The 20,084-nt window shown below is 43.8% G+C and overlaps 1 protein-coding gene across 1 annotated transcript in view; it reads left to right on the top strand.

Annotated features, from left to right (window-relative positions):
* Positions 1-20,084, top strand: part of BFSP2 (beaded filament structural protein 2) — a 75,574-nt gene that overhangs the window by 42,069 nt on the left and 13,421 nt on the right. Inside the window, exons 2-4 of the mRNA XM_003265237.4 lie at positions 6,042-6,124; positions 7,215-7,371; positions 9,053-9,214. Of these exons, the coding sequence (XP_003265285.1) occupies positions 6,042-6,124; positions 7,215-7,371; positions 9,053-9,214 (402 nt within the window). The remainder of the gene's footprint in view (positions 1-6,041; positions 6,125-7,214; positions 7,372-9,052; positions 9,215-20,084) is intronic.

The following is a 20,084-nucleotide window of genomic DNA, read 5'->3' as shown; positions in this document are numbered from 1 at the left end:
AGTAGAGACAGGGTTTTGCCATGTTGGCCAGGCTGGTCTTGAACTCCTGACCTCAGGTGATCCGTCTGCCTCAGCCTCCCAAAGTGCTGGGATTACACTTTGTAATCCCCATGAGCCACCGGTGTGAGCCCCTGCACTCGGCCTCAGATGCAATCTTAACTCACTGTGCATGGGCTTCTTAGTTTTTGTCCCCAGGTAACGACTATCAGGTTAAACCAGAAAAGAGATGATTAGGACTTGAACCAAGCTGGATAATGGAGTGGGAATGGATTTGGGCACATCTACTTGGGGAATTGATGGTTTTTGACTTGTGAGATGAGGGAGAGAGAGATGTTTAAGGTGATTCTCAGGTTGGAGCTAGGTAAGAACCTGGCTGTTCCCTGAGGGTAGGCACTGGGTCTTCCCTGCTTGGGTTCTCCATAAAGAGGCAGCACTACTGCTGGGCTCATTAATTCAATTAATACCTGCTGTACCAGACACTGTGCTAGGGATGGAAAAACAAACAGGACAGAAAGGCAGTGCCTGACCTCCAGGAGGTTATATTCTAGCAGAAAATACAGATAAAATAATTTAAAAACCATAAAATTCATAATAAAAGCTGTGGTGTTTTAAAGAAAACTAACAAAGCAGAAAGGGGCAGAGTAAAGGGAAGCACTTCTCGCAGTAAGGTGACCAGAATGAGGGAGCTATTCATGCAAAGAGGAGGGGAGGAGTGGGTCAGGCAGGGGAGTCGGCGAGTGCTAGGGCCTCGAGCAGGAGAGGGACTGGTATGGTCCAGAAAGACCAAGACCCACATGGCTGGAGCCTTGGGAGCAATGGAAGAGTAACAAGCATGCAGGGCCTTGAAGGCCACTTCAGAAGATTGGGTTTTACTCTAAGTTTAAGAGACACTTCTATAGAGTTTTGTTTTGTTTTGTGTGTTGTTTTTGTTCTGAGACAGGCTTTCACTTTCACTCTGTCTCTCAGGCTGGAGTGCAGTGGTGCAATCATAGCTCACTGCAGCCTCGACCTCCTGGCCTCAAGAGATCCTCCCACATCAATCTCCCAAGTAGCTGGGACTGTGGGTGCACATCACGACGCCTGGATATTCTGTTTTTTTGTTTTGTTTTGCTTTTTGGAGAGATAGGGTTTTGCTATGTTGCCCAGGCTGGTCTCAAACTCCTAGGCTCAAGCAATCCACCCACCCTGTCCTCCCAAAGTGCTGGGATTATAGGCATGAACCACCACACCCAGCCCCTCTGAAGAGTTTTAATTTAGTTTAATCAGAGTGACATGATATGATTACAAGAGTTTAAAAAGCCCACTCTGGAAGCAGGATGTAGAATGCATTGGAGGAGGGAGGTAGAGATCAGGGAGTTGGAAGGATATTACAATGGGATATTATAATGGGATAGGAGAGCATGATGGTGACTTGCACTAGGGTGATGTCAAGAGAGGTAGAGAGAAGTAAATGGATTTGAGATACATTGTGGGGGTAGAATTGACTAGACTCAGTGATCAATGAGATGTGGGAGACGACAGAAAGTGAGAGATCAAGGTGACCCCTTGGTTTCCGGGTAGACATTGGGGTTGTTTACTGAGATGAAGAGGATCAAGGGGCAGTGGGGAAAGGGAAGATTTGAGGGGAAATTATCTAGATTTTCTTCTTTTTGTTGATGGATTTTCGCTCTTGTTGCCCAGGCTGGAGTGCAGTGGCACAATCTCAGCTCACTGCTACCTCTGCCTCCTGGGTTCAAGTGATGATCCTGCCTCAGCCTCCCAAGTAGCTGGAATTACAGGTGCATGCCACCACGCCCGGCTAATTTTTTGTATTTTTAGTAGAGGCGGGGGTTTCACCATGTTGGCCAGGCTGGTCTCAAACAACTGACCTCAGGTAATCCACCCACCTCAGCCTCCCAAAGTGCTGGGATTCCAGGCGTGAGCTACCGCGCCCGGCTGAAATTATCTAGATTTTCATTTGGGGACATGTTAAGTTTGAGATGTGTGAGAAGTAGCCAAGTGAAGACCTCAAAGAGAGGGTAAGTATGCAAGTCTGGAGCTGAGCAGAAAGTTCTGAGATAGACATTTAAATGTGAAAGTTATTAGCACATACAATGCCATTTAAATCTATGTGGATAGGTCAGACCATTTAGTGATTAAAAAAAAGAAGCACCAAGACCCAATCCTGAAAAACTTTAACATTTAGAGGTCAGATAAGGAAGAAACACCTGATGAAGCAGAGAATAATGAGAAAGAATGGTCAATGAAGTAGGAGGAAGTCCAGAGAGAGTGGTGTCATGGAAGCCGAGACAGGAAAGTACATCTGTGACAAATGCAACCGGCAGGTCAAGATGAGCACAGAGAAGCATCTGCCGGGCTTGGTAATGCGGTGGCCTTTGCCTTGTTATTAAGAGCAGTATCACTGGGGTGCTAGGGACTGAGAATTATTTCTCATTCCTTTATTGCTAGAAGCAAGTTATGCTGAACATCCATCCTAAACTTGAAAGTCAAATAAATGTGGGAAGAGTTTCCAAGGGAATCTTGCATCTTGCCACTGCACCAGCTGAGTTTAATTTCCCAGGAGCTCAGTCTTACCCACCTCCTCCCCACGCCTGCAGCTCTAGCTGCCAGGATGCCAATATCTTTACTCCAAACAAACCATTAATTTTACCCTTGGACCCAAATGATAACCTTTTTTAAAACGCTGCTTGTCTTTGCCTTTTCTTTAACACAATGATGGTCAAATCTCTCATCTGCCACCACCAGCTCATTTATTTTAATAACTACATCCACAATGAAAACAGGAGTAGTATTATAGAAAGGGATAAAGTCCTCACTATCATAGTACAAATGACTAGGACTTTTCAAATGACTATGGACAGGAAAAACAAAGGAAAAAAATATATATATATATATCAAGCCACTAGATGGAAGTCTTCATTCAACTGCCTGTGCACATTCAGAAAAGTAAAGCAGGATCAGTGCCAGACTGCACAAACCCGTCAAATTCATTCGACATTCATTGAACAACTGCTTTGTACAAAGACAAATAACAATGATGATAATGGCTACCATTCATGCAATATTTACTCTGTGCCAGGCAATCTGCTGAGTCACACATACACTGAGTCTCATACACCTTGGCTCATTTAATTCTCCCAGGAGGAAGGGAGTATTATTATCTTCATTTTATGGGGGAGGAAACCAAATCTTAGAATTACTTACTCTAAGCCACTGGCCCATGCTGGTGAATGGAGGAGCCAGGTTCCAGAATAAGAAAACACAGTCGTTGTCTACAAAATGTTTATACTAAATGTGGTAAGAGAGGGATAATGTGCCACAGGGGTGGGCTGTGAGTCAGATGCAGGAACCAGCCAATGAGGGAGGAAGAGAATCAGCAAAGGCCCCACCATGCTCTCTACAGCTCAGGGTGAAACGGAGGGATCACCCCAGTTGTTTTCCCTCACTCTCCCCACAACTACTGCACCACCAAGAACTGACTGTTCAATCCCCCAAATGCATCTTAAACTAGTCCACCTTTTCCCACCTACCCTATGATCACATCATTCGTCAAGGCCACCATCATTAATAAAATGGGCTCCCTGGACCACTGCAAGAGCCTCCCGACTGGTTCTTTGGCATCTTCTCCTGCCTCCTCCAGTCCTCTCTTCCCACAGTAGTCAGAGGGTCCACTTAGTGCACAGATCACCTCTGTACCCTGCTCAAGCCCTTTCAAAGGCTTCTCAGTAAATCTCAACTCCTTTCCATTGTGTCCAAGGCCTTCCCTCTATGATCTGGTCTTGTCTACCTTTTTAACCTCGTCTCCCAATAGCTGCTGGTTTCTCAACAAACAGGACAGAGCCTGGCAAAAACAGTAATTATGTGCTGAAGAAATTAAGGCAAGAATGAATGAGTGAATAAATAGAAAAGTTTCGTGGGGAAGCCATGTTTGAAATGAGCATTATACTGGAGCAGGCTTTCTCAGACAGTGAGGGCTGGGAGGGGGGAGATAGTGAAACAATTTGCTCTCAATGGAGGCAGCAGGTGCTAAGGCACAGAGGGATTCCAGGTGCAGCAGGGAGGCAGCCAGAGCAGGCCTGGGGGCAGGGCCATGTGAAACCGGGGTTCTCAAGGTTGAGTATGCATCGTAAGCCCCTGGAAAGCTTGCTGAGACACAAATTGTTGGGACCTACCTGCAGAGATTCCGATAGGTTCATCTGAAACAGGGGCTGAAATGTGCATTTCTCACAAGTTCCCAGGTGATGCTGTTGCCGCTGGTCCAGGACCCACACTTTGAGAACCACTAGTGCAAAGTACAGTCGGTCCTTCATACCATGGGTTCCACATCCATGGATTCAACCAACTGTGGATCAAAATATTTTTTAAAAAATAGATGATTGCATTTATACTGAACATGTGGGCTTTTTTCTTGTCATTATTTTCTAAATAACACAATAAATAACAACTATGTACATAGCATTTCCATTGTATTGGGTATCATAAGTAATCTTGAGATGATTTAAAGTATATGGAAGGATGTGTGTGTAGGTTATATGCAAATACTACATCATTTTATATAACAGACTTGAGCATCTGTGGGGGACTGGAACCAAGACCCCATAGATACCAAAGGACAACTGTACATATATATGGGTTTTCTATAAGCTTTAATTTTGGAGGGTAGGAATTGTTACCTTAAAAGAAGGATATAAATCACTATTTTAAGCCAATATTAGTCCTTTGATACTTAAATGTGAATGAGTTGCAAGTTCTTTATCAACCAGAAGGAGAACTCCAGACACCAGAGGTGAGAGACAGGAGTGATTAAGAACTAGGAAAGGGAGAGACCCTAGTCTGCCTGCTCCCCAGTGTGCCCCAGGCCAAGCTGGAACAGAAAAGATTAGCTTTGCTAGCGGGGAATTCAATGAAAACGGCAGGGTTTGGTGGCTTACACCTGTAACCCCAGGACTCTGGGAGGCCAAGATGGTTGGATCATTTGAGGTCAAGAGTTCGAGACCAGCCTGGCCAACATGGTGAAACCCCGTCTCTATTAAAAATACAAAAATTAGCCGGGCACAGTGGCACATGCCTGTAATCCCAGCTACTCAGGAGGCTGAGGCACGAGAATATCTTGAATCTGGGAGGCAGAGGTTGCAGTGAGCAGATATTGCACCACTGCACTCCAGCCTGGGCAACAAAGCAAGACTCTGTCTCAAAGGAAAAAAAAAAGAAATTCAATGAAATGAAACAAAATAAGACAGCCACACTGGAGCAAGGGGAGAGCGCAGTTATTTTCTTCCCCCACAGCTGGGACTTGGCTCCACCCCGCGGGCTCCCCCTATCAGAGCCTTCAGCTCACCATTTATATATATATATATATATAAAGGAGTTTCTTGGGTTGAAGGGAGGGCACCCAGCAATCCCTACCTGTGGGAGATCCTGAGAGGCTTGGGGATTCAAGTTTGAAAAACCACTCCTCAAGGCTCCATGAAACCCCTAAACTATATCCACAATGTTTATGTTCATGTGTATGTTTTGGGGGAGACGAAACTCTGGAACCACGCTGCCCAATACAGTAGCCACGGGTGGCCACCATGCTGGACAGTGCAGACACAGAGCATTTCCACTAACACAGGAAGCTCTCTCAGCACTCGTCTAGAGCTTTCACCAGCCTTCCAAAGGCATCCATGACCAGAAATTTTAAGAGCTGCTAGGCAAAGCCAGTGAATCTTCATCTAAGGAGCCAGACTCTGCCCTGGAGAGATGAAAGCTTGTCACTGTGACAGAGGCTATGAACAAGTCGGCCTCTGAATAGTCTTTTTGTGCCAAAAATCCCACTCTAAAAACTCTTAGAAGATATCCAGATTTTATGCCTTATTATTTATATCCCCCCACACTGACCATTGTCCCAAAGAGAGGGACATCTTAATTCCACAAATATTTGCTGTAAGAAAGGTTCTCTGAGGTCCCCCAGAGCCTCTGTGCCTAACACAAGTCATGGTGGTAAGTGATCTTGACGCTCCCAGTGACCTTGTCTCCTTTGGTGTGTGTGATTGCTCTAGGTGGGCGAGGCAGTCTTGGAAAATGCCCGGCTTATGCTGCAGACAGAAACTATCCAGGCCGGAGCAGATGACTTTAAAGAGAGGTAATGCCTTACAGCAGAGGCGACAGTCCCTCCACATCCCTAGACTCCTGGGCAGTGTGGATAATGCTGTTCTGGAGCCTGCATCATCCACCTTCTACCTCAGGGGAGGCTGGCAGGATAACAGAGCCATGATTATCCAGCTCACACCCCTCCTTGTAGACATAAAGTAGGCCCCAAGGGCTCAAAGATTTTGCCCACCGTCAGTTGGTTTAGAGCAGGGTTCTCAAACTCTGGAATGCTCAGAATCACCCAGGGGCCATATAGAAAACAGAGATTGCTGCACCCCACCCTGTTGAATTTCTGATTCAATGGGTCTGGAGACGGGCCCCAAATTTATATTCCTAACAAGTTCCCAGGGATGCTGATCCTGCTGGTCCTGGGACTCAAATACTTTGAAAACTACTAGCTTACAGTAATGATTCTTAATCCTGGCTGCATATCAGAATTACCTGGGCACTTAAAAATGTCAGTGCAGTGCACAAGCTATAGACTAATTAAATCAGAGTCCCCAGGGGTGGGGTCCAGGCCTCAGCAGTTTTAGAGCTCACCAGGTGACTTAATGTGCATCCAGCCTTGAGAACCGTGCTCAGCTACACCTCCCACTCAGTTCCTGAAGGCATCTGTGTTTGCAGCCACTCTCCTGGAGATGGACACTTTTAACATGGGTGCTTTGGAGATAGAAACCACATTTCTTATTTTGGGGTCCCCACCCTGGTGCTTAGCACGTTGTCAGTAATGTTTGTTAAAGGATCCTTGGTTGAAAAGGAGGACAATCAGGATAGCGGTGAAGATGCCAGATCCCCTAACCTGGATCTGAACTCCTGAGTTTTCCCTGGAGCTCTGTGTTACAACACTCCCATGAGGCTGGTAGCCCATGAAGCCAGGTTATCGTAAGTTGGCTGCAATTGCCTTCATTTTAATAAATCAATGTGTGACAGTTGCACTAACAGTGCCCTCAAATCTATTGAAACAGTGACTTTTACCATTCATTGTCTAACTATCACATAATTGGCCTGTTGGTAACATTTATAATCTGATTCTTTTTCTTTTGGGCTACTCAGTTATGCTGATTAAGTTCCTTTATCTGCAGATATGAAAATGAGCTGCCATTTCGAAAGGCGGCAGAAGAGGAAATTAACTCTCTGTATAAAGTCATTGATGAGGCTAATTTGACTAAAATGGACCTGGAGAGTCAAATAGAAAGTCTGAAAGAAGAACTTGGCTCTCTATCAAGAAACTATGAAGAGGTAGGAGGGGGCTGGGGTTGCTGGGTTGGCCACAAGACCGGAAGTGCACATCTGTCTGCCTGTGCTTCAGAACAAGGCCACAGTAGCTCATCTCTGACTCTCCACATTGCATGCCCAGGACTGCAGGGAACATACCTGTAAAATACTTTCAGATCCTTGTAGTGGGTCAGGTTACCCCAGCAGTCTCAAACTCAAATAGCTTCAGGAACCAGTGTGGTACAGAAACGGGAAGGCAGCCAGTCTTGGCACTAGCAAATGAGGGAACTTGTGTTAAATTAGAGGGAGCAACCCCTCCTCAATGCATTCTATGTCAGGTTTTTTTTTCAACACTGTATTATACAAACAAAATAACTCTGAGGGTAGATCCAAGCTGTGGTTGACATCTACTCATTAACAAAATTGGGTCAGATTATTGAGTGACAAAACTGAAGAGGACCTCCAACAGTTATGGGGTCTAGTTCCCTGCGAGACTTCAGCAATTCTAAACCACCTCACACATATTACTGTCTGATCCGAGATTTAGGCTGATTCAAGTTGAAAGAGTCAAAACCCACTTAACAATGCTCACATTGGGAAGTTCTTTCTTGAGACCAACTTAAGCTAACCAGCAACTGTAAGCCCGTTTCTTCTTGTTCTTAGCTCAGTGATTTAAGACTACTCTCCAACAGTAACCCTTTAGAGATACCAAAGTTATTTTTTAAGTCTCTTTCAGCCTTGTCTGGCTTTATGCCTAAATTCCCTTTGCTGTTGTTGCTTACTTTGTTTTTGTTTTATTTATTTATTTATTTTGATTTCTGCTTTGGGCCTGGGCTTGTGGAGACCAACCTAAGAAAGGCATCCTTGGTGCTAGGCATGGTGGTTCAAGCCTGTAATCCCAGCACTTTGAGAGGCCAAGGCAAGGGATCACTTGAGCCCAGGAGTTCAAGACCAGCCTGGGCAACACGGTGAAACCCTGTCTCCACTAAAAATACAAAAATTAGCCGGGCATGGTGGTGTGTGCTGTGCCTGTAGTCTCAGCTACTCAGGAGACTGAGGTGGGAGGATTTTTTGAGCCCAAGAGGTGGAGGCTGCAATGACCTGAGATCATGTCACTGCACTCCAGCCTGGGTGACAGAGTGAGACCCTGTCAAAAAATAGAAGGCAGGCAGGCAGGCAGGCAGGCAGGCAGGCAGGCAGGAAGGAAGAAGGAAGGAAGGAAGGAAGGAAGGAAGGAAGGAAGGAAGGAAGGAAGGAAGGAAGGAAGGAAGGGAGGGAGGGAGGAAGACAGACAGAAAGAGAGAAAGAAAGAAAGAAAGAGAGAAAAGGAAGGAAGGAAAAGAAAGAGAAAGAAAGAAAAAGAAAGAAAGAAAAGAAAGAAAGAAAGAAGGGAGGGAGGGAGGAAGAAAGAAAGAGAAGGAAAGGAAAGGAAAGGAAAGGAAGGAAGGAAGGAAGGAAGGAAGGAAGGAAGGAAGGTAGGAAGGAAGGAAGAAAGGAAGGAAGGGAGAAATGCATCCTTGAGAAAAGAGAAATTATACTTACCCTGGGAAGAAGGTCAAGGACTCTCCCAATCTCTGTGAAGCCTGTGTCTGGCAGTTGTGGAATAAGAAAAGAATTGCCCACAGAGCTGGTTTCCTGCTGGCTAGAATTCTATGCCATTTATTTCCCCCTGTAACTCACTTAAGATGTATATTGTTGTTTTCAGGATGTGAAGGTGCTGCACAAACAGTTGGCAGGGTGTGAGCTGGAACAAATGGATGTTCCCATTGGCACTGGTCTGGACGACATCCTTGAGACGATCAGAATTCAGTGGGAGAGAGATGTTGAAAAGCACCGGGTGGAGGCAGGAGCCCTGCTCCAAGCTAAGGTGAGAGGCAGGACCAGCATCCTCCACTCTGCCCTATGCAGGAGGAGGCCACGCTGAGCTGAAATCTAGTCAATGTGCAGACGAAGAAATAACAACAGTTTAGTAACAAGTTCAACCTCATTAGAAACAGAAGAAATGAAAATTAAAATAATAGCTTTTTGTTTACCTATCTAAAAGTAGAAAATGTTTAAAATGGTAATAATGCTGGCAAGCATGTGGAGAAGTAGGTTCTCTACTGTATTACTGAAGAGCACAAACTAGTGCACTGTCTTTGAATAAGAAATTTAGTAATATGTACCAAGAGTGTTAAAATGCCCCTAGCTACCAACTGAATAATCTGAATACAATCCTGAAAGAATAATTGAGGCCGGGCGTGGTGGCTCACGCCTGTAATCTCAGCACTTTGGGAGGCCGAGGCGGGTGGATCATGAGGTCAGGAGATCGAGACCATCCTGGCTAACATGGTGAAACCCTGTCTCTACTAAAAATACAAAAAATTAGCCAGGCGCAGTGGCGGGTGCCTGTAGTCCCCGCTACTCGGGAGGCCGAGGCAGGAGAATGGCATGAACCTGGGAGGCAGAGCTTGCAGTGAGCCAATATTGGGCCATTGCACTCCAGCCTGGGCGACAGCGCGAGACTCCGTCTCAAAAAAAAAAAAAAAAAAAAAGAATAATTGAAAAAACAAATCATCTATGTCCAAATATACTCACTGAAGCATTATAAGAGTGAAAAAAACATACACATTTACTAGTAGAAGAAAATCTAAGCCACAACTACCTATGTGCAGTAAAATGTCAGGCAGTTATTAGAATTAATGTTTATGAAGCATTTATAAAACAGGAACGTGCTCATAATATAAGGTAAAATGAGGAGAAAATGAGAGTACAGGATGGTATATGCCAGAAGCCAAAAAATATTTTCTGTAAAGGACTAGCAGTAAATATTTCAGCCTTCTTGGGCCAGATGGCCTCTGTTGCAACTCCTCAGCGCTGCCACAGCAGTGTGAAAGCAGCTGTAGCCAGTAGGTAGCAAATGAGCATAGCTGTGTTCCAATAAAACTTTATTTACAAAAATAAGCAGTGAGATGGATTTGGCCTGTGGACTGCAGTTTGCCACTTCCTGGTATATACAGTAGGGTAAAGCATTCAAACAAAGAAACTAGGCATTGAGAAAAAATTTTAGAAAGAAAAGACTAAAATGGGATTAGCAGTTGTTGCCTTTGAGTGATGGATCAGTCTGACACTTTGAGATGTTTTTTCTTTTTTGTTTTTGAGTATTTCTCAAGTTTTTGTTAAATAGTCTACATTATATTCATGGAAGAAAAACAACTTTTATTAAACCTCATAAATAATACAGGAATTAACCAGAAAATAGGATGCATAGGGTTTGTTCTTCCCTTCTCCATCTCCCACCCGTTTCTGACTTTGTACTCTTGAGACAGAGGATGAATAGTGAAGAGGAAGGAAAATGTGGAAAAGTAGAGAAAATAAGGTAGATGTCTCAGTTAAGGCAAAAGGCTGTTTCTGAGCTCTTGGTTACTATTTAGTGGTTCTTGATCCTGGCTACGCAGCAGGATTATTTCAGAGCATTTTTGAAAATCGCCATCCCAGACCAATTAAATCAGAAGAAGGAGAGGGACTTTGTGACTGCATTCTAATATGCAGTCAGATTTGAGAACCATAAGAATTATAAAAAGCTATGAAAAGAAAAATAGGAGAGCCTTTTCTGTCCTTTCTCCCATCATACTCCCTCTATCCCCCAAGTATCAACAGGAACCTTCCCAGGAGGGTCTTCATCAATTCTGGATCCCCCAAATGTTCTCCAACCTAGAAAACATCCTTTCACTCACCCATTTCTCCAACCCCTACCCCATTTCAATAGCTTCCTTTCTTTCTAACCACCAATCCTTGAGCCAGGTCACTACAAACACTTTTTTATGGCAAATAGCGCCTAGTTATTCAAAAAACGACTTCCCCTCACTCCACCCAACCTGATGAGAAGTGGAGCAACACAGAGGTAAAGTGAAGCCATAGATTTGAGTTTGGTCCGTTGCCTTTTTTAACAAACTCATGACAGGTAACAGATAATTAATGGTCCCAGAGACCATCTGATCCCACTCCCTAATTTTAGGGGTGAGGAAACTGAGACCCAGAGAGTGCAGGTGACTTCCCAAGATCACACAGCTGGTTGAGAGCCCCATAGTTCAACTCTCCTGTTCTTGGTCCAGAGACCTTTTCTCTGCATTGGGCTGCATCGTTTCTCCCCTGGCTCTGCTCCTAAAGCTAAACCTCAGAGGCCCAGCAGTTTGCAAACTTTGCTTCTGTCCCAGCCCTCCTGAGGTGTGCACCACACTGTGGTGACTGTTTCTTTGGGAAAGGACAGACCATTATAATTATCAGAAATAAATCCTTCATAGTTTGAAAAAGAAAAAAAAAAGTCATTGTTATCTCCTCCTCAACCCTTAGAGAATCATCACTAGCCCAACAGTAACTCAAACATTAATTCTGAACAGATTCATTAGTGTTTTTTTAATAGAGTAATCTGAAAGCTACATCTCAGAGAAAACAGACAGTATTTGTTTTAGCTTGGCCAATGCTGCCTGGGCCTCTTGCAGAGAGGCAGAGCTCAGAAAATATTTGCAGAATGAGTGAATTCCTCTGATCATCAACAGAGATCTGAACTGACAGCCAGAATTCCTCCAATAAATAGTTTTGTCAGTTGCAGTTGTGCCCTCAGGGGCTGACATTTGCCCATCCTGAGCATCTCTTGTCGGTTTCTTGGCGGCAAAGCATAAATGTGAAATGGCTTAGCACACACAGCTTTCAAAAGCTTTTGTAAAGAAAATGCAAGCATGCATTTAATTACCTTTCGGACCACAGAGGCTGAAAATTAATTAACATGATTAATTTATATCTTAGTTTAGGTTCCTTCAGAAGCAGATCCTGAAACAAATATTGGAGTTAAGGTAGTTTACCTGGAAGTTCGGGAGTTAAAAACCAACAAAATACCAGTAGAGGAGAAGCAAAGAAGGGAACCAACAAAGAATGCATAATCAAACCAATTACCACTGTGGGAGACTGACATGTAAACCAAGAAGAATTGTGAGAAATGGTATAGAATAGAGGAGAGGGGAAAGGCGAGGGAGCTGAGATGCTAATACCATCTCCCAACAGTCTTCTGCCATCTGCTATCAGAGTGGCCTTCCAAAGGCTTCAGAGAAACTCTCAGGCAAAAAGATGCAGAATCTGGCAGGGGGAACAGGAGAGCACTAAACTGCGAAAGCCTAAAGGATAAAGGCGGTACCGTCAGCATCTGCTAGAACTTATCTGCCAATTCTGTTTATTTTTTCAGTCATTAAAAGCTTAATAAAATATAGACATAAAAAAATTTATTAGGAGGTTCTGGCTAAGGTCAGTGCAGTAATCATATTCTTTCCAGCTATGGTGTTATGAATGTCAGGAACCTCATGGTCCAGTTTTTGGAACTTCTGAAGTTGTATGATTCAGTGATGACAGGATCAGATTGGTCCAGAGAATTTCTGGAGGGTCTTAAAGTCTAGCTCTTCCTTGTCTATTTGTTGTGGTTACCTAATGCAGGGTATTCAGGGATGCTTCGGGAACCTCAGACAACATGCCACACCACACTCTAGACCTCCTAGTTAGTCATGTAAAACAAAACAACTTTTTTTTTTTTTTCAAGTTGGGCACTGTGGCATGTGCCTGTAGTCCTAGCTATTCAGGAGGCTGAGGCAGGAGGATTGCTTGAGGCCAAGAGTTCAAAGGAGAAGTACACTATGATCATGCCTATGGATAGCCACTCTACTTCAGCCTGGGCAACACGGTGAGACCCCATCTCTTTTTTAAAAAATCCTTATTGTCCCCTATGCTCTTACAAAATGCTTCTGACACCAAATATGTAGGTTTGTTCCACACCAAGCAGCTCTCCAAACACCAGCTGAGTGTCCTATAATTCAATTCAATCCTGACACTACCTGCCTGGAGTAGCATCAGATCCCACAGGTTAAGGGCTCAGTCCCATAAGACAGCCTTCACTTCAGATGACAAGTCTGGCTTTCCCATACTTTGGATGAACTGGCTATAAATTAGGGGTTCCCACAACCTCCTCTGCAGAGGGATAAGTAGATAGTTTGCTAGAACAGTGCCCAGAACTCAAGGAAACACTTAACATATTTTTGCCAGCTTATTATAAAGGATACAATTCAGGAGCAGCCAAATGGAAGAGATGCTTAAGGCAACGTATGTGAGAAGGGGCGCAGGGCCCCGAACTCCAAATTTTTGACTCTCTTATAATAACACTTGGCTTAAAATGCAAACATGTCATACAGCTATACAAAAATATCTTCTTTCTTTTATCCTTATTCTATAAGCTTGTTTTCTATTTTTTTTTTAACCTTTTAAACTTCTTTTGTTAAAAACTAGGACACATACATACACATTAGCCTAGGCCTACACAGGGTCAGGATCGTCAGTATCACTGTCTTCCACCTCCACATCTTGTCCCACTGAAAGGTCTTCGGGGCAGTGACATGCATGGAGCTTTCAGCTCCTGTAACAACAATGCCTTCTTCTGGAATTCCTCCTGAAGGACCTGCCTGAGGCTGTTTTACAGTTAACTGTTTTTCTTTTTTAATAAGTAGGAGTACGCTAATGATAAAAATATAGATACAGTAAATACGTAAACCAGTAACATTTACTATTATTAGCAAGTGTTATGCACTGCACATAATTGTATGTGCTAGACTTTTATATGACTGGCAGTGCAATAGGTTTGTTTACACTGCATCACCACAGGGCCTCACAAAGCTGCAGTCACGGTACCCACCAGGGTACCTTGGTTCTCATCTTCAGAGTTTATTCGGGCTCTTGGCATGGTTCAATTCCTTGCAGAAGTAGGCTTGAGGTCCTCAACTCCTAGAGGCCAGTCCTCCTCAGAGGCCATTTACAGCAGAGCCGTTTGCTCCTTCAGGGCCAACAGAAAAGCATTACCATTTTAAGCCTTTAATCTGATTAAGTCAGGCCCACTCAGATACTCCTCTTTTGATCAGCTCAAATTTAACCGATTTGGAACCATAATTACACGTCAAAATCTCTTCATCCTTGTCATCTAACATAATTTAATCATTGGACATAACACCAGAGAGCAGAGATTACGGAGGCCATCTTAGAATTCTGCCTACCGGGCCCCTCAGTGTTGAGCAGAGAACTAAAACTGTGCCCCTCCCCAAACCCCCACCATCTCACCTCCTCTGCCAGGCAAACAGCTCTGCCCTCAGCCCACCTCCTCTAGGGGAGCACAGGTCCTGTCTTTCTTGTCCAATTTCTCAGCCGGGGCACTGAGACGTCTTTGTTCCCTCACCCTAAGCCTGGTCTGAAGTCTGCCTCCTGCAATGCAAGCTCTGTTTTGCCTTCTTAGCCTTCTTCCTGAGATGCTCCTTCCATTCAATTTCCATTTGCCCAAAGCTAACTCCAAACTTTCATTCCCAGAGGCCTCATTTCTCCATCCATTGCCTGCTGCAACTGGATGATGTATACAATACCCAAAGGCTTAATCAATCACCAGCACAAGCTGGTGGTTGCCCCGATGTGAGAGAACTCAGTCTGTCTTAAGAGTCCCCAGGGCCAGAAACAAATGGATTGCTCCCATGCTATCTTCTCTAACAGTAGGTCTGCACTTGCCTCAGGTCAGTTTGAGGCATCTGCAGTTAGGAACTTTATCTGAGCTGTAACCATCATGCCTTCATGTCACATGTCAGGATGACAGATTGTGCAAACTATTAAGAATGAAGACAAGTGAATAGATTGAAATGAATTGTGAGGTTTCTGGTTGTTGATAGTCTTAGGGCCAAAAGAAACATTCAAGATCATCTAAAGCAGGGCCATCTAACTGAAATATCACAATGATGGGCATATTCTATAACCCACGCAGCAATCCGGTATGGTAGCTACTGGCCACAGGGGGTTATACAGGTGCAGTGGCTCACGCCTATAGTCCCAGCACTTTGGGAGGTCAGGGTGGGCAGATCACTTAAGCCCAGGAGTTCAAGACCAGCCTAAACAACATGGCAAAACCCTGTCTCCACAAAAATACAAAAATTAGCCAGGTGTGGTGACATGTGCCTGTAGTCCCACAGGAACTACTTGGGAAGCTGACATGGGAGGATCACCTGAGCCTAGGAGGTCGAGGTTGCAGTGAGCTATGATCGCACCACTGTACTCCAGCCTGGACAACAGAGTGAGACTCTGTCTCAAAAATAAATAAGGCTGAGGAACTAACTTTTAATTATATTTAATTTTTATTTCAGCAGCTACAGATGACTAGTGACTGCTCTATTAGAGGACAGCATAGGTCTAGATTTACCCACAAGGAGAAATAGAAAGCTTGAATAGCATGTCTCCACGTCATCCACACTTACAAACAATAATTTTCCCTGTAAACACAGACATTTTATACAGGCTACTCTGTCTAGACTTTTTCTATTCTTGCTTTTACCAACAAGAGTCAATATTCTCTAAGATATATGAATCTGAATTAAAACGGGCACTGCCACTCTGACTCTGGACTACAAGATGACCTGTTGTGCTATTGCCATGTTAACCACCTGGGAAAGTCCCTTTCCAGGGGAATAGCAAAAGCAGGACGCCTGACAGCATCTGTAATCTAGAGGCTTCTGTGTGCTGATAAGCGGGCTGGACTCCCTGAGGGCTCTTCAGTGAAATAAGCCATGGCTGTAGCCCAGTGTGCTCAAGGCAAACACTGAATGGGGATCCCGAAGCATCTTCATATATCCGTATCTCACAGAGAGCTTCACAAAAGGGCTTGCTTTTATGTCTTTTTAAATTTACTTTTATTTTATTTCAACATGTATAATAGATAATACATTCACTTAGTTCAAAATTCAAAACATACAAAAGATATAAAGTGAAAAGTGCTATCCAACCCATGTCCTAGCCACCATTTTTTTCTATGGGGGTCAATCACTGTTATCCTTTTCTTGTATGTCATTTCAGAAACATTTTACCCATATACAAAGAAATACATATTTTTTTCCTGTCTTTTTACACAAGTAGTATTCAGAACATACTGCTTTATGACTGTATGATATTATACCACAGGGGGCAGCAAACTCTGGCCCACAAGCCAAATCTGACCCATTGCCTGTTTTTACAAATAAAGTTTTATTGGAACATGACCATCACATTCATTTACATATCATCTATGGCTGCATTTGCACTACACAAGCGCAGTTCAATAGTTGCAACAGAGACCATATGGCCTGCTAAGCCTAAAACATTTACTATCTAGCTAGTCACAGAAAAAGTTGTCAACCTCTGTTCTAGCTAACAGATGCCCCAGAATTTGTTTAGCCTGTTCCCTACTGCTGGGCATTGAGGGTGGTTTCCAATCTTTTTCTATTACAAGAAATTAGTCACTAACATGGTATACCTCTCATTTCCAAATGTAGAAATGTATCTGTTAAATGAACTTATAGACATGGAATTGTTGGCTCCAAAAGTGTGTGCACTGGTAATTTTGATAATTATTGCCAATTGCTCTCTACAAAGATTATAACAATTTACATTTCTATCAGAAATATTTGAGAGTGTCCATTTCCCCCTATCTTCACCAATACTTTGTGATCTTTGCTAATACTACGGGTTAAAATGCATTTCTTACAAATTGCTTTTGTGTATACTAGCAGATCATATCTTTTGCTCATTTGGGTGACTGTAGTTATATGCTATAGTAGCATATACCAGTTGGTGCGGCTGCAAAGAGAATAGGGAGAATCAAGAATCAGAGTAGATTTTAAAAGGAAAAACCAAAAGACTGTCTCATTGAGGTAGGTACTGCCTACTCTTTGCCTCTTCTTTTCTCTAGTTAAGACAACACACAGTCTGGGTGTGGTGGCTCACTCCTGTAATCCCAGCACTTTGGGAAGCCAAGGCAGGCAGATCACTTGAGGTCAGGAGTTCAAGACCAGCCTAGCCAACATGGTGAAACCGCGTCTCTACTAAAAATACAAAAAATTAGCCGGGTGTGGTGGCACACACATGTAATTCCAGTTACTGGGGAGGCTGAGGCATGAGAATCACTTGAACCCAGAAGGTGGAGGATTGCAGTGAGCCAAGAACACTCCACTGCACTCCAGCCTGAGCGACAGAGTGAGACTCTGTCTCAAAAAAACAAACAACAAACAAAAAAACACAGACATTGTAGAGCACTCTCTCAGGCCCTTGTCTTCTTATATTGTGTGTTTAAACTCACAAATGGTTGACTACCAATATCTGGGTAACTACATAGGGGATCACCCAGCATTGCAACCTCTTTCTTACATCTTCTACCAAGGAATCTCCACTCACTCATTCATTCAAAATCCATTTGTCAAGGACAAACCACGTGCAAGGCCCTGACTTGATGCTATGGTTCCTGAAGTCCCTGACTTCAAAGAACGCTCGTCCCAGACTACCTGATTGTGCTGATCTCGAAGCATATCTATTTTTTAATAGATCTTTCCCATAAAAAGTGTAAGGACTGGCCAGGCACAGTGGCTTATGCCTGTCATCCTGGTGCTTTGGAATGCTGAGGCAGGAGGATCCCTTGAGGCCAGGAATTTGAGATCAGCCTGGGCAACATAGCAAGACCCCACCTTTACAAAAAAAAATTTTTAATTGGTCAGGTGTAGAAGCATGCAGCTGTAGTCCTAGCTACTCAGGAGGCTGAGGCAGGAGAACTGCTTGAACTCAGGAGGTCGAGGCTGCAGGGAGCTATGATCTTATCGCTGTACTCCAGCCTGGGCAACAGAGTGAGACCCCGTCTCAAAATAAATAATAGAAAAATCTATTTTTCTGTTAGAATTAGACTCATTGCTGAGCCTCTTCAGCTGATTTTATCAAGAGGATGAGCTTACTTATTACCGAGGGGGCAGCAAGGTCACAAAGCCATTTGCTCCTCTGTGTTTTGTTTGGCAGCTTCAACGGAGGCTGGGAATTGGTCCTACACTCAAACAGCAGCTTCAATAGCTGGGCAGTTCTTGTGTAAACTCACAGAGAAACTTGTTGTAGCCTAGCCTGGCCAGCTCCTCTGCCAGTGTTGAAGTTTCATTGAGTGAGGCGTGCACTTCTTTTTAATCCCCGCTGAGGAGAGCCCATGTCGCTAGTGCAGACTGGATGGCATCCAGCCTTCTCCCAAATAAGTCCTACATCTGGCTGAGGAAGGTCGGGAGTGTGTGCTGCCTGTCAAAAGCTATCCTTAGCTAAATAACATATGACACCACATAACTGTAAAATGACTTACAACTGTTATAATAACAATAGCTGATCCTCTTAATGAAAAGGAGTTTTGATCTCATTCTATTCCTGGTGGATCCTCCTCTTCTTCCCTAGTCCCTAGCATGTGCCTGGCCTACATTGTAAACCTTCAATAAATATTGTTGAGCACATTCTAGGTGTAAAAAGCTATGTTAGATCTCCAAAAGGGGCCGAGGGGTGGGTAAGAATTGTTCCTATAAATAAGGAACCCACAGTCCAGTGTGGATGTTGGCTGGTGTACCTGTGGGAGGAAAGAAATGGGTAGAAAGGCTACTCTTCTACAAGGCAGGATGAAATTTTCCACAAAAGCAGAGCCAGCCAAGCTTTTATGGAGCATCTACCAAGGGTTCTAAGCACCCGACAGGTACGTTCGCATTTAATCTTCCCAATATGAGATAGGTATTGTGATTTTAGCATTTTATAGAGGAGGAAACTGAAGCACAAAGAGATTAGGTAATTTGCCCAAAATTACACACTTAAAAAGTGGCAACACTGGGATTCAAATTACACATTCTGACTCCAGAATCCACACTCTTAACTGCTAGTTTGAACTGGACAGACCACATGAATGGGTGGACCTTAATTTGGTTTTTAAAATATTTTTTTGTAGAAACAGGATTTCACTATTTTGCCCAGGCTAGTCTTGAACTGCTGGCCTCAAGTGATCTTTCTGCTTTGGCCTCCCAAAGTGCTGGGACTGCAGATGTGAGCCACCATGCCCAGCTGATTTCTTTTTTAAGAATAAATAAGTGACATCTTGTGGAATGTGGGGTTGGAGAGGCCTTTGTCCTGAGGGGCTAAAAGTTATGCCAGACTTCTGTTGGGAGCTTTTCAAACCAAGGGTCTGTGCCCTCCTTGTGGGATTCTTCTATGAAGCAAGATAGGGAGCCCCTGTATTCCCACGGGACCATTGTTTACCTTTCTCCATGAACAGCACGATGAGATTAGCATGATCTCATGAAACCTGAAAAGTGCTTAACAGCCAAGGCAGGTAGCTGCATTCTGCAGTAGAACAATGCTCATATAAAGCAATTGATCACCGGTTGCAAAAACCAGAGTGCTCGAGTGACTTGCTCAAACCTGCACAGCAACTGCTTAGTGAAAGGCAGAAGACACAGAGAGCTCACCTGGATATGTGATCTGCTGGGAATGCACTTGCAATTTCAAAGACCAGGAAGTATCATCATTCTCTCTCCTCACTCTCCCTCCTCCTGAACACTCGCCTTCCCCTCACATTGCAAGGTAGCGTTTCTCTCAGTTCTGGGTCATTGCCAAGGGTGTTTTTAGGAATAGCCATCCTAATCAGCAAAGTGGGTCAGGCTTGGACTTGGAGATGGTCCTTTTCCTTTTTCCCAGTCCTCATTTGTATCTTCAAGAGTCAGGCCTTCAAATACTTATTACTTACTCAGAACACATTGCTTTTCTCTTCTTACATCCTTCATGTGCAAAAACATGCTAATTTAATTTGAAATTTTTGAAATTTGAAAATCTTTATTATGTTTCAAAATGTTGACATGCTCTCCTGCCCCAGAAGTAATTGC

Source organism: Nomascus leucogenys, chromosome 8, assembly GCF_006542625.1.
Source record: "Nomascus leucogenys isolate Asia chromosome 8, Asia_NLE_v1, whole genome shotgun sequence".
Classification (NCBI taxonomy): domain Eukaryota; kingdom Metazoa; phylum Chordata; class Mammalia; order Primates; family Hylobatidae; genus Nomascus; species Nomascus leucogenys.
The sequence above is the reverse complement of the archived record's forward strand: the minus strand, read 5'-3'. Positions and strand labels throughout refer to the sequence as shown.